We start from the raw sequence: 15,143 nt of genomic DNA, 5'->3' as shown, positions 1-15,143 counted from the left end.
ATAGATTAGGTATCATTAGCTCAAGGGCGCGAGTATGAGGATGTCCTAATCTAGCATGCCAAGTAATACTATCACAGCCATCAGCAGTACTACTCATGCATATAGAGATAGAGGGTTTAGAGAGCTTAGTTGATTGTAGCTGGTATAGATTGTTGGTACTGCTCCCCTTTCCAATCACTTGACCCGTAACAAGATCTTGAAACTCAACCTCCTGTGGCCTGAATACTACTTGACATTGCAAGTCAATAGTAGCTCTCTTTACAGATATCAAATTGGAGGTAAACTGAGGCAGGTACAAGGCTGTTGACTCCCTGTCAAATAGCTTCAAGCTTCCTATCCCTTCTATAGGAATTTTATCTCCATTTGCTATCTGAACATTTCCAGTAGCTGCTCTCACTTCATCCATCAGACTCCTATCACTGATCATGTGATGACTGGCTCCAGAATCCACAATAATAGGTTTAGACCTTACTGAATGACTTCCTTGCTTCTTTGATGCAGTGAGTGCTTTCGCTTTGGCTACAAATGCATCCCATTCTCTTCTGGTAATCACCTCATCAGCTCCACCCTTCTCGTGTCTGTTTGTTAAGCTATCCCCATCTTTTATGTCTCCTATGTATGCTGAATACAAGCTCTTGCCGGTGATTACTTGTTCTAGCTCAGTAATCTTTCTCCTCTTATCCGGCTGCATCTTTGCTTGCTCATGCTTCACCAAACCACACACACTCTCCACATCAGGTAGGACTTCTTCCGTGAGGATCTTCCTGACCAGTTTATCATAAGACTTATCTAAACTCAGCAGAAGACTAAACACTTCATCTTGCTCTAGTCTTCTCTTCAGTATGTCTTTATCTGAGGTACTCGGTCTGAGTGCCTTCAACTCTGCCCATAAGCTCTTAAAGCGTTCAAGATGCTTACTGAGCTCTTCTCCATCTTGCCTCAGATTCTCAATGGCCCGCTTAACCACAAAAACCTTGCATAGATGCGATCTGTCCTCATACACAGCTTCCATACTCTCCCACAACTCCTTAGCTGTCCCTTCATGACCATCAGCTTCCAGGGTTGAACTTGAGAGTGACCTCTGGATGATCCCAAGTGTTCCATGATTCTCTTGAATCCACTTGCCTTCACCCATCTGCTTTGTAATCACTTCACCCCCACGATTCCACTCATCAGGAGTAACTGTTGTACATAGCTCCACCATGGTGTCGTCTGTTTCCATCTACAAGAAGAGAACCTCAACACACCAATAACCCAGAATACCAAATCTTCAAGCACACTCACAAACCCAGAATCTCCAAGAACACAAATTTGCGGAATGAACTCAGGTTTTAGGGCAACCTGGCTCTGATACCATATTTGATTTTGATTTAGTGAGTGTAGAACGTGGATTAAGAGAGAATAAGATTGATTTGAGTAAGTAGATTAAGAGAATTAAGAGATTAGAGTAATGAGAGAGAGTAGAAAGATTAGAGAGAGATAGACTCAAAACTCAGATTAGTCTTTATTAATCAGAGAGGTTACAATTTATAGTTCAGGATACAAGGGTTTCCAAGACTCTAAGGATAAGGTAAAGCATGTGAAGTCAATACAGAAGCTAGACTCGATTTTGAATTGATCCAATGGCTGTTCTCACATGTGTAAGGTATCTTTGCTTTTGCTTTACCTTTCCAGCATGAGACAGGCTGTCACCGCGAGCCTTATCCTTCTCCAATGGGCTGATTCTTCTCCAAGACTAAAGGCATTCACCTTTTACCACTCTAACTCCTCATTTTAACTTTCACCTTTGGTTAATGTTTGTGATCATCCTTGATGTGTACGGCCAGTTCCTTCTGTACGGATTGTACGGCTATGGCTGATCACAAACTCTCCCAAAGTCTCATCCCTTTCAGTCTCTTAACTCCTTATGCCTTCTCATACATTGTACTCAACTCATTTCAACATCCACTTCTTGATCTTCATCTCAACACATTTTATGTATCAAAATCAAGCTTCTTACAAAGTGATTCATCCTGGTTTGATTGGAACGACGAAGAACTTGTCCTATTCCCAAACTGGGAAACTGGAATCACCTGATTAGAAAGTGGCATAACTTCTTCATCCCAACTCCTATTAGATTTATTCAACTTTCTGGTGATTCTCCAACACTTTATGTATCCAAATCAAGCTTCTTACAAAGTGATTCATCCTGGTTTGATTGGAACGACGAAGAAGCTGTCCTATTCCCAAACTGGGAAACTGGAATCACCCGATTAAAGTGGGATAACTTCTTCATCCCAACTCCTATGAGATTTATTCAACTTCCTGGTGTTTCTCCACCATTTTATGTATCCAAATCAAGCTTCTTACAAAGTGATTCATCCTGGTTTGATTGGAACGACGAAGAAGCTGTCCTATTCCCAAACTGGGAAACTGGAATCACCTGATTTGAAAGTGGGATAACTTCTTCATCCCAACTCCTATGAGATTTATTCAACTTCCTGGTGTTTCTCCACCACTTTATGTATCCAAATCAAGCTTCTTACAAAGTGATTCATCCTGGTTTGATTGGAACGACGAAGAAGCTGTCCTATTCCCAAACTGGAAACTGGAATCACCTGATTAGAAAGTGGGATAACTTCTTCATCCCAACTCCTATGAGATTTATTCAACTTCCTGGTGTTTCTCCACCATTTTATGTATCCAAATCAAGCTTCTTACAAAGTGATTCATCCTGGTTTGATTGGAACGACGAAGAAGCTGTCCTATTCCCAAACTGGGAAACTGGAATCACCTGATTTGAAAGTGGGATAACTTCTTCATCCCAACTCCTATGAGATTTATTCAACTTCCTGGTGATTCTCCAACACTTTATGTATCCAAATCAAGCTTCTTACAAAGTGATTCATCCTGGTTTGATTGGAACGACGAAGAAGCTGTCCTATTCCCAAACTGGGAAACTGGAATCACCTGATTTGAAAGTGGGATAACTTCTTCATCCCAACTCCTATGAGATTTATTCAACTTCCTGGTGATTCTCCAACACTTTATGTATCCAAATCAAGCTTCTTACAAAGTGATTCATCCTGGTTTGATTGGAACGACGAAGAAGCTGTCCTATTCCCAAACTGGGAAACTGGAATCACCTGATTAGAAAGTGGGATAACTTCTTCATCCCAACTCCTATGAGATTTATTCAACTTCCTGGTGATTCTCCACCCTTTATGTATCCAAATCAAGCTTCTTACAAAGTGATTCATCCTGGTTTGATTGGAACGACGAAGAAGCTGTCCTATTCCCAAACTGGGAAACTGGAATCACCTGATTAGAAAGTGGGATAACTTCTTCATCCCAACTCCTATGAGATTTATTCAACTTCCTGGTGATTCTCCAACACTTTATGTATCCAAATCAAGCTTCTTACAAAGTGATTCATCCTGGTTTGATTGGAACGACGAAGAAGCTGTCCTATTCCCAAACTGGGAAACTGGAATCACCTGATTAGAAAGTGGGATAACTTCTTCATCCCAACTCCTATGAGATTTATTCAACTTCCTGGTGTTTCTCCACCACTTTATGTATCCAAATCAAGCTTCTTACAAAGTGATTCATCCTGGTTTGATTGGAACGACGAAGAAGCTGTCCTATTCCCAAACTGGGAAACTGGAATCACCTGATTTGAAAGTGGGATAACTTCTTCATCCCAACTCCTATGAGATTTATTCAACTTCCTGGTGTTTCTCCACCACTTTATGTATCCAAATCAAGCTTCTTACAAAGTGATTCATCCTGGTTTGATTGGAACGACGAAGAAGCTGTCCTATTCCCAAACTGGGAAACTGGAATCACCTGATTAGAAAGTGGGATAACTTCTTCATCCCAACTCCTATGAGATTTATTCAACTTCCTGGTGTTTCTCCACCACTTTATGTATCCAAATCAAGCTTCTTACAAAGTGATTCATCCTGGTTTGATTGGAACGACGAAGAAGCTGTCCTATTCCCAAACTGGGAAACTGGAATCACCTGATTTGAAAGTGGGATAACTTCTTCATCCCAACTCCTATGAGATTTATTCAACTTCCTGGTGTTTCTCCAACACTTTATGTATCCAAATCAAGCTTCTTACAAAGTGATTCATCCTGGTTTGATTGGAACGACGAAGAAGCTGTCCTATTCCCAAACTGGGAAACTGGAATCACCTGATTAGAAAGTGGGATAACTTCTTCATCCCAACTCCTATGAGATTTATTCAACTTCCTGGTGATTCTCCACCACTTTATGTATCCAAATCAAGCTTCTTACAAAGTGATTCATCCTGGTTTGATTGGAACGACGAAGAAGCTGTCCTATTCCCAAACTGGGAAACTGGAATCACCTGATTAGAAAGTGGGATAACTTCTTCATCCCAACTCCTATGAGATTTATTCAACTTCCTGGTGATTCTCCAACACTTTATGTATCCAAATCAAGCTTCTTACAAAGTGATTCATCCTGGTTTGATTGGAACGACGAAGAAGCTGTCCTATTCCCAAACTGGGAAACTGGAATCACCTGATTAGAAAGTGGGATAACTTCTTCATCCCAACTCCTATGAGATTTATTCAACTTCCTGGTGTTTCTCCACCATTTTATGTATCCAAATCAAGCTTCTTACAAAGTGATTCATCCTGGTTTGATTGGAACGACGAAGAAGCTGTCCTATTCCCAAACTGGGAAACTGGAATCACCTGATTAGAAAGTGGGATAACTTCTTCATCCCAACTCCTATGAGATTTATTCAACTTCCTGGTGATTCTCCAACACTTTATGTATCCAAATCAAGCTTCTTACAAAGTGATTCATCCTGGTTTGATTGGAACGACGAAGAAGCTGTCCTATTCCCAAACTGGGAAACTGGAATCACCTGATTAGAAAGTGGGATAACTTCTTCATCCCAACTCCTATGAGATTTATTCAACTTCCTGGTGTTTCTCCACCACTTTATGTATCCAAATCAAGCTTCTTACAAAGTGATTCATCCTGGTTTGATTGGAACGACGAAGAAGCTGTCCTATTCCCAAACTGGGAAACTGGAATCACCTGATTAGAAAGTGGGATAACTTCTTCATCCCAACTCCTATGAGATTTATTCAACTTCCTGGTGTTTCTCCACACTTTATGTATCCAAATCAAGCTTCTTACAAAGTGATTCATCCTGGTTTGATTGGAACGACGAAGAAGCTGTCCTATTCCCAAACTGGGAAACTGGAATCACCTGATTAGAAAGTGGGATAACTTCTTCATCCCAACTCCTATGAGATTTATTCAACTTCCTGGTGTTTCTCCACCATTTATGTATCCAAATCAAGCTTCTTACAAAGTGATTCATCCTGGTTTGATTGGAACGACGAAGAAGCTGTCCTATTCCCAAACTGGGAAACTGGAATCACCTGATTAGAAAGTGGGATAACTTCTTCATCCCAACTCCTATGAGATTTATTCAACTTCCTGGTGATTCTCCAACACTTTATGTATCCAAATCAAGCTTCTTACAAAGTGATTCATCCTGGTTTGATTGGAACGACGAAGAAGCTGTCCTATTCCCAAACTGGGAAACTGGAATCACCTGATTAGAAAGTGGGATAACTTCTTCATCCCAACTCCTATGAGATTTATTCAACTTCCTGGTGATTCTCCAACACTTTATGTATCCAAATCAAGCTTCTTACAAAGTGATTCATCCTGGTTTGATTGGAACGACGAAGAAGCTGTCCTATTCCCAAACTGGGAAACTGGAATCACCTGATTAGAAAGTGGGATAACTTCTTCATCCCAACTCCTATGAGATTTATTCAACTTCCTGGTGTTTCTCCACCACTTTATGTATCCAAATCAAGCTTCTTACAAAGTGATTCATCCTGGTTTGATTGGAACGACGAAGAAGCTGTCCTATTCCCAAACTGGGAAACTGGAATCACCTGATTAGAAAGTGGGATAACTTCTTCATCCCAACTCCTATGAGATTTATTCAACTTCCTGGTGATTCTCCAACACTTTATGTATCCAAATCAAGCTTCTTACAAAGTGATTCATCCTGGTTTGATTGGAACGACGAAGAAGCTGTCCTATTCCCAAACTGGGAAACTGGAATCACCTGATTAGAAAGTGGGATAACTTCTTCATCCCAACTCCTATGAGATTTATTCAACTTCCTGGTGTTTCTCCACACTTTATGTATCCAAATCAAGCTTCTTACAAAGTGATTCATCCTGGTTTGATTGGAACGACGAAGAAGCTGTCCTATTCCCAAACTGGGAAACTGGAATCACCTGATTAGAAAGTGGGATAACTTCTTCATCCCAACTCCTATGAGATTTATTCAACTTCCTGGTGTTTCTCCACCACTTTATGTATCCAAATCAAGCTTCTTACAAAGTGATTCATCCTGGTTTGATTGGAACGACGAAGAAGCTGTCCTATTCCCAAACTGGGAAACTGGAATCACCTGATTAGAAAGTGGGATAACTTCTTCATCCCAACTCCTATGAGATTTATTCAACTTCCTGGTGTTTCTCCACCACTTTATGTATCCAAATCAAGCTTCTTACAAAGTGATTCATCCTGGTTTGATTGGAACGACGAAGAAGCTGTCCTATTCCCAAACTGGGAAACTGGAATCACCTGATTAGAAAGTGGGATAACTTCTTCATCCCAACTCCTATGAGATTTATTCAACTTCCTGGTGATTCTCCAACACTTTATGTATCCAAATCAAGCTTCTTACAAAGTGATTCATCCTGGTTTGATTGGAACGACGAAGAAGCTGTCCTATTCCCAAACTGGGAAACTGGAATCACCTGATTAGAAAGTGGGATAACTTCTTCATCCCAACTCCTATGAGATTTATTCAACTTCCTGGTGATTCTCCACCACTTTATGTATCCAAATCAAGCTTCTTACAAAGTGATTCATCCTGGTTTGATTGGAACGACGAAGAAGCTGTCCTATTCCCAAACTGGGAAACTGGAATCACCTGATTAGAAAGTGGGATAACTTCTTCATCCCAACTCCTATGAGATTTATTCAACTTCCTGGTGATTCTCCAACACTTTATGTATCCAAATCAAGCTTCTTACAAAGTGATTCATCCTGGTTTGATTGGAACGACGAAGAAGCTGTCCTATTCCCAAACTGGGAAACTGGAATCACCTGATTAGAAAGTGGGATAACTTCTTCATCCCAACTCCTATGAGATTTATTCAACTTCCTGGTGTTTCTCCACCACTTTATGTATCCAAATCAAGCTTCTTACAAAGTGATTCATCCTGGTTTGATTGGAACGACGAAGAAGCTGTCCTATTCCCAAACTGGGAAACTGGAATCACCTGATTAGAAAGTGGGATAACTTCTTCATCCCAACTCCTATGAGATTTATTCAACTTCCTGGTGTTTCTCCAACACTTTATGTATCCAAATCAAGCTTCTTACAAAGTGATTCATCCTGGTTTGATTGGAACGACGAAGAAGCTGTCCTATTCCCAAACTGGGAAACTGGAATCACCTGATTAGAAAGTGGGATAACTTCTTCATCCCAACTCCTATGAGATTTATTCAACTTCCTGGTGTTTCTCCAACACTTTATGTATCCAAATCAAGCTTCTTACAAAGTGATTCATCCTGGTTTGATTGGAACGACGAAGAAGCTGTCCTATTCCCAAACTGGGAAACTGGAATCACCTGATTAGAAAGTGGGATAACTTCTTCATCCCAACTCCTATGAGATTTATTCAACTTCCTGGTGTTTCTCCACCACTTTATGTATCCAAATCAAGCTTCTTACAAAGTGATTCATCCTGGTTTGATTGGAACGACGAAGAAGCTGTCCTATTCCCAAACTGGGAAACTGGAATCACCTGATTAGAAAGTGGGATAACTTCTTCATCCCAACTCCTATGAGATTTATTCAACTTCCTGGTGTTCTCCACCATTTTATGTATCCAAATCAAGCTTCTTACAAAGTGATTCATCCTGGTTTGATTGGAACGACGAAGAAGCTGTCCTATTCCCAAACTGGGAAACTGGAATCACCTGATTAGAAAGTGGGATAACTTCTTCATCCCAACTCCTATGAGATTTATTCAACTTCCTGGTGTTTCTCCAACACTTTATGTATCCAAATCAAGCTTCTTACAAAGTGATTCATCCTGGTTTGATTGGAACGACGAAGAAGCTGTCCTATTCCCAAACTGGGAAACTGGAATCACCTGATTAGAAAGTGGGATAACTTCTTCATCCCAACTCCTATGAGATTTATTCAACTTCCTGGTGATTCTCCAACACTTTATGTATCCAAATCAAGCTTCTTACAAAGTGATTCATCCTGGTTTGATTGGAACGACGAAGAAGCTGTCCTATTCCCAAACTGGGAAACTGGAATCACCTGATTAGAAAGTGGGATAACTTCTTCATCCCAACTCCTATGAGATTTATTCAACTTCCTGGTGATTCTCCAACACTTTATGTATCCAAATCAAGCTTCTTACAAAGTGATTCATCCTGGTTTGATTGGAACGACGAAGAAGCTGTCCTATTCCCAAACTGGGAAACTGGAATCACCTGATTAGAAAGTGGGATAACTTCTTCATCCCAACTCCTATGAGATTTATTCAACTTCCTGGTGTTTCTCCCACTTTATGTATCCAAATCAAGCTTCTTACAAAGTGATTCATCCTGGTTTGATTGGAACGACGAAGAAGCTGTCCTATTCCCAAACTGGGAAACTGGAATCACCTGATTAGAAAGTGGGATAACTTCTTCATCCCAACTCCTATGAGATTTATTCAACTTCCTGGTGTTTCTCCACCTTTATGTATCCAAATCAAGCTTCTTACAAAGTGATTCATCCTGGTTTGATTGGAACGACGAAGAAGCTGTCCTATTCCCAAACTGGGAAACTGGAATCACCTGATTAGAAAGTGGGATAACTTCTTCATCCCAACTCCTATGAGATTTATTCAACTTCCTGGTGTTTCTCCAACACTTTATGTATCCAAATCAAGCTTCTTACAAAGTGATTCATCCTGGTTTGATTGGAACGACGAAGAAGCTGTCCTATTCCCAAACTGGGAAACTGGAATCACCTGATTAGAAAGTGGGATAACTTCTTCATCCCAACTCCTATGAGATTTATTCAACTTCCTGGTGTTTCTCCACACTTTATGTATCCAAATCAAGCTTCTTACAAAGTGATTCATCCTGGTTTGATTGGAACGACGAAGAAGCTGTCCTATTCCCAAACTGGGAAACTGGAATCACCTGATTAGAAAGTGGGATAACTTCTTCATCCCAACTCCTATGAGATTTATTCAACTTCCTGGTGTTTCTCCAACACTTTATGTATCCAAATCAAGCTTCTTACAAAGTGATTCATCCTGGTTTGATTGGAACGACGAAGAAGCTGTCCTATTCCCAAACTGGGAAACTGGAATCACCTGATTAGAAAGTGGGATAACTTCTTCATCCCAACTCCTATGAGATTTATTCAACTTCCTGGTGTTTCTCCACCACTTTATGTATCCAAATCAAGCTTCTTACAAAGTGATTCATCCTGGTTTGATTGGAACGACGAAGAAGCTGTCCTATTCCCAAACTGGGAAACTGGAATCACCTGATTAGAAAGTGGGATAACTTCTTCATCCCAACTCCTATGAGATTTATTCAACTTCCTGGTGTTTCTCCACCACTTTATGTATCCAAATCAAGCTTCTTACAAAGTGATTCATCCTGGTTTGATTGGAACGACGAAGAAGCTGTCCTATTCCCAAACTGGGAAACTGGAATCACCTGATTAGAAAGTGGGATAACTTCTTCATCCCAACTCCTATGAGATTTATTCAACTTCCTGGTGTTTCTCCACCACTTTATGTATCCAAATCAAGCTTCTTACAAAGTGATTCATCCTGGTTTGATTGGAACGACGAAGAAGCTGTCCTATTCCCAAACTGGGAAACTGGAATCACCTGATTAGAAAGTGGGATAACTTCTTCATCCCAACTCCTATGAGATTTATTCAACTTCCTGGTGTTTCTCCAACACTTTATGTATCCAAATCAAGCTTCTTACAAAGTGATTCATCCTGGTTTGATTGGAACGACGAAGAAGCTGTCCTATTCCCAAACTGGGAAACTGGAATCACCTGATTAGAAAGTGGGATAACTTCTTCATCCCAACTCCTATGAGATTTATTCAACTTCCTGGTGTTTCTCCAACACTTTATGTATCCAAATCAAGCTTCTTACAAAGTGATTCATCCTGGTTTGATTGGAACGACGAAGAAGCTGTCCTATTCCCAAACTGGGAAACTGGAATCACCTGATTAGAAAGTGGGATAACTTCTTCATCCCAACTCCTATGAGATTTATTCAACTTCCTGGTGTTTCTCCCACCTTTATGTATCCAAATCAAGCTTCTTACAAAGTGATTCATCCTGGTTTGATTGGAACGACGAAGAAGCTGTCCTATTCCCAAACTGGGAAACTGGAATCACCTGATTAGAAAGTGGGATAACTTCTTCATCCCAACTCCTATGAGATTTATTCAACTTCCTGGTGTTTCTCCAACACTTTATGTATCCAAATCAAGCTTCTTACAAAGTGATTCATCCTGGTTTGATTGGAACGACGAAGAAGCTGTCCTATTCCCAAACTGGGAAACTGGAATCACCTGATTAGAAAGTGGGATAACTTCTTCATCCCAACTCCTATGAGATTTATTCAACTTCCTGGTGTTTCTCCACCTTTATGTATCCAAATCAAGCTTCTTACAAAGTGATTCATCCTGGTTTGATTGGAACGACGAAGAAGCTGTCCTATTCCCAAACTGGGAAACTGGAATCACCTGATTAGAAAGTGGGATAACTTCTTCATCCCAACTCCTATGAGATTTATTCAACTTCCTGGTGTTTCTCCAACACTTTATGTATCCAAATCAAGCTTCTTACAAAGTGATTCATCCTGGTTTGATTGGAACGACGAAGAAGCTGTCCTATTCCCAAACTGGGAAACTGGAATCACCTGATTAGAAAGTGGGATAACTTCTTCATCCCAACTCCTATGAGATTTATTCAACTTCCTGGTGTTTCTCCACCACTTTATGTATCCAAATCAAGCTTCTTACAAAGTGATTCATCCTGGTTTGATTGGAACGACGAAGAAGCTGTCCTATTCCCAAACTGGGAAACTGGAATCACCTGATTAGAAAGTGGGATAACTTCTTCATCCCAACTCCTATGAGATTTATTCAACTTCCTGGTGTTTCTCCAACACTTTATGTATCCAAATCAAGCTTCTTACAAAGTGATTCATCCTGGTTTGATTGGAACGACGAAGAAGCTGTCCTATTCCCAAACTGGGAAACTGGAATCACCTGATTAGAAAGTGGGATAACTTCTTCATCCCAACTCCTATGAGATTTATTCAACTTCCTGGTGTTTCTCCAACACTTTATGTATCCAAATCAAGCTTCTTACAAAGTGATTCATCCTGGTTTGATTGGAACGACGAAGAAGCTGTCCTATTCCCAAACTGGGAAACTGGAATCACCTGATTAGAAAGTGGGATAACTTCTTCATCCCAACTCCTATGAGATTTATTCAACTTCCTGGTGTTTCTCCAACACTTTATGTATCCAAATCAAGCTTCTTACAAAGTGATTCATCCTGGTTTGATTGGAACGACGAAGAAGCTGTCCTATTCCCAAACTGGGAAACTGGAATCACCTGATTAGAAAGTGGGATAACTTCTTCATCCCAACTCCTATGAGATTTATTCAACTTCCTGGTGTTTCTCCACCACTTTATGTATCCAAATCAAGCTTCTTACAAAGTGATTCATCCTGGTTTGATTGGAACGACGAAGAAGCTGTCCTATTCCCAAACTGGGAAACTGGAATCACCTGATTAGAAAGTGGGATAACTTCTTCATCCCAACTCCTATGAGATTTATTCAACTTCCTGGTGTTTCTCCACCATTTTATGTATCCAAATCAAGCTTCTTACAAAGTGATTCATCCTGGTTTGATTGGAACGACGAAGAAGCTGTCCTATTCCCAAACTGGGAAACTGGAATCACCTGATTAGAAAGTGGGATAACTTCTTCATCCCAACTCCTATGAGATTTATTCAACTTCCTGGTGTTTCTTTTATGTATCCAAATCAAGCTTCTTACAAAGTGATTCATCCTGGTTTGATTGGAACGACGAAGAAGCTGTCCTATTCCCAAACTGGGAAACTGGAATCACCTGATTAGAAAGTGGGATAACTTCTTCATCCCAACTCCTATGAGATTTATTCAACTTCCTGGTGTTTCTCCAACACTTTATGTATCCAAATCAAGCTTCTTACAAAGTGATTCATCCTGGTTTGATTGGAACGACGAAGAAGCTGTCCTATTCCCAAACTGGGAAACTGGAATCACCTGATTAGAAAGTGGGATAACTTCTTCATCCCAACTCCTATGAGATTTATTCAACTTCCTGGTGTTTCTCCCACACTTTATGTATCCAAATCAAGCTTCTTACAAAGTGATTCATCCTGGTTTGATTGGAACGACGAAGAAGCTGTCCTATTCCCAAACTGGGAAACTGGAATCACCTGATTAGAAAGTGGGATAACTTCTTCATCCCAACTCCTATGAGATTTATTCAACTTCCTGGTGTTTCTCCACCATTTTATGTATCCAAATCAAGCTTCTTACAAAGTGATTCATCCTGGTTTGATTGGAACGACGAAGAAGCTGTCCTATTCCCAAACTGGGAAACTGGAATCACCTGATTAGAAAGTGGGATAACTTCTTCATCCCAACTCCTATGAGATTTATTCAACTTCCTGGTGTTTCTCCAACACTTTATGTATCCAAATCAAGCTTCTTACAAAGTGATTCATCCTGGTTTGATTGGAACGACGAAGAAGCTGTCCTATTCCCAAACTGGGAAACTGGAATCACCTGATTAGAAAGTGGGATAACTTCTTCATCCCAACTCCTATGAGATTTATTCAACTTCCTGGTGTTTCTCCCACACTTTATGTATCCAAATCAAGCTTCTTACAAAGTGATTCATCCTGGTTTGATTGGAACGACGAAGAAGCTGTCCTATTCCCAAACTGGGAAACTGGAATCACCTGATTAGAAAGTGGGATAACTTCTTCATCCCAACTCCTATGAGATTTATTCAACTTCCTGGTGTTTCTCCAACACTTTATGTATCCAAATCAAGCTTCTTACAAAGTGATTCATCCTGGTTTGATTGGAACGACGAAGAAGCTGTCCTATTCCCAAACTGGGAAACTGGAATCACCTGATTAGAAAGTGGGATAACTTCTTCATCCCAACTCCTATGAGATTTATTCAACTTCCTGGTGTTTCTCCACCCTTTATGTATCCAAATCAAGCTTCTTACAAAGTGATTCATCCTGGTTTGATTGGAACGACGAAGAAGCTGTCCTATTCCCAAACTGGGAAACTGGAATCACCTGATTAGAAAGTGGGATAACTTCTTCATCCCAACTCCTATGAGATTTATTCAACTTCCTGGTGTTTCTCCACCACTTTATGTATCCAAATCAAGCTTCTTACAAAGTGATTCATCCTGGTTTGATTGGAACGACGAAGAAGCTGTCCTATTCCCAAACTGGGAAACTGGAATCACCTGATTAGAAAGTGGGATAACTTCTTCATCCCAACTCCTATGAGATTTATTCAACTTCCTGGTGTTTCTCCACCATTTTATGTATCCAAATCAAGCTTCTTACAAAGTGATTCATCCTGGTTTGATTGGAACGACGAAGAAGCTGTCCTATTCCCAAACTGGGAAACTGGAATCACCTGATTAGAAAGTGGGATAACTTCTTCATCCCAACTCCTATGAGATTTATTCAACTTCCTGGTGTTTCTCCAACACTTTATGTATCCAAATCAAGCTTCTTACAAAGTGATTCATCCTGGTTTGATTGGAACGACGAAGAAGCTGTCCTATTCCCAAACTGGGAAACTGGAATCACCTGATTAGAAAGTGGGATAACTTCTTCATCCCAACTCCTATGAGATTTATTCAACTTCCTGGTGTTTCTCCAACACTTTATGTATCCAAATCAAGCTTCTTACAAAGTGATTCATCCTGGTTTGATTGGAACGACGAAGAAGCTGTCCTATTCCCAAACTGGGAAACTGGAATCACCTGATTAGAAAGTGGGATAACTTCTTCATCCCAACTCCTATGAGATTTATTCAACTTCCTGGTGTTTCTCCACACTTTATGTATCCAAATCAAGCTTCTTACAAAGTGATTCATCCTGGTTTGATTGGAACGACGAAGAAGCTGTCCTATTCCCAAACTGGGAAACTGGAATCACCTGATTAGAAAGTGGGATAACTTCTTCATCCCAACTCCTATGAGATTTATTCAACTTCCTGGTGTTTCTCCAACACTTTATGTATCCAAATCAAGCTTCTTACAAAGTGATTCATCCTGGTTTGATTGGAACGACGAAGAAGCTGTCCTATTCCCAAACTGGGAAACTGGAATCACCTGATTAGAAAGTGGGATAACTTCTTCATCCCAACTCCTATGAGATTTATTCAACTTCCTGGTGTTTCTCCACCATTTTATGTATCCAAATCAAGCTTCTTACAAAGTGATTCATCCTGGTTTGATTGGAACGACGAAGAAGCTGTCCTATTCCCAAACTGGGAAACTGGAATCACCTGATTAGAAAGTGGGATAACTTCTTCATCCCAACTCCTATGAGATTTATTCAACTTCCTGGTGTTTCTCCAACACTTTATGTATCCAAATCAAGCTTCTTACAAAGTGATTCATCCTGGTTTGATTGGAACGACGAAGAAGCTGTCCTATTCCCAAACTGGGAAACTGGAATCACCTGATTAGAAAGTGGGATAACTTCTTCATCCCAACTCCTATGAGATTTATTCAACTTCCTGGTGTTTCTCCACACTTTATGTATCCAAATCAAGCTTCTTACAAAGTGATTCATCCTGGTTTGATTGGAACGACGAAGAAGCTGTCCTATTCCCAAACTGGGAAACTGGAATCACCTGATTAGAAAGTGGGATAACTTCTTCATCCCAACTCCTATGAGATTTATTCAACTTCCTGGTGTTTCTCCAC

At 40.2% G+C, this 15,143-nt stretch overlaps 1 protein-coding gene across 1 annotated transcript in view; it reads right to left on the bottom strand.

The window, feature by feature from the left end:
* Window positions 1-1,204, bottom strand: part of LOC125599822 — a 38,151-nt gene extending 36,947 nt beyond the window's left edge. Inside the window, exon 1 of the mRNA XM_048772893.1 lies at window positions 76-1,204. Within this exon, the coding sequence (XP_048628850.1) occupies window positions 76-1,204 (1,129 nt within the window). The remainder of the gene's footprint in view (window positions 1-75) is intronic.
* Between the last annotated feature and the right edge of the window lie 13,939 nt (window positions 1,205-15,143).

The sequence above is a fragment of the Brassica napus genome, unplaced genomic scaffold (assembly GCF_020379485.1).
Source record: "Brassica napus cultivar Da-Ae unplaced genomic scaffold, Da-Ae ScsIHWf_2004;HRSCAF=2652, whole genome shotgun sequence".
NCBI classification, from domain to species: Eukaryota; Viridiplantae; Streptophyta; class Magnoliopsida; order Brassicales; family Brassicaceae; genus Brassica; species Brassica napus.
This window is presented reverse-complemented; position numbering and strand designations above follow the sequence as displayed.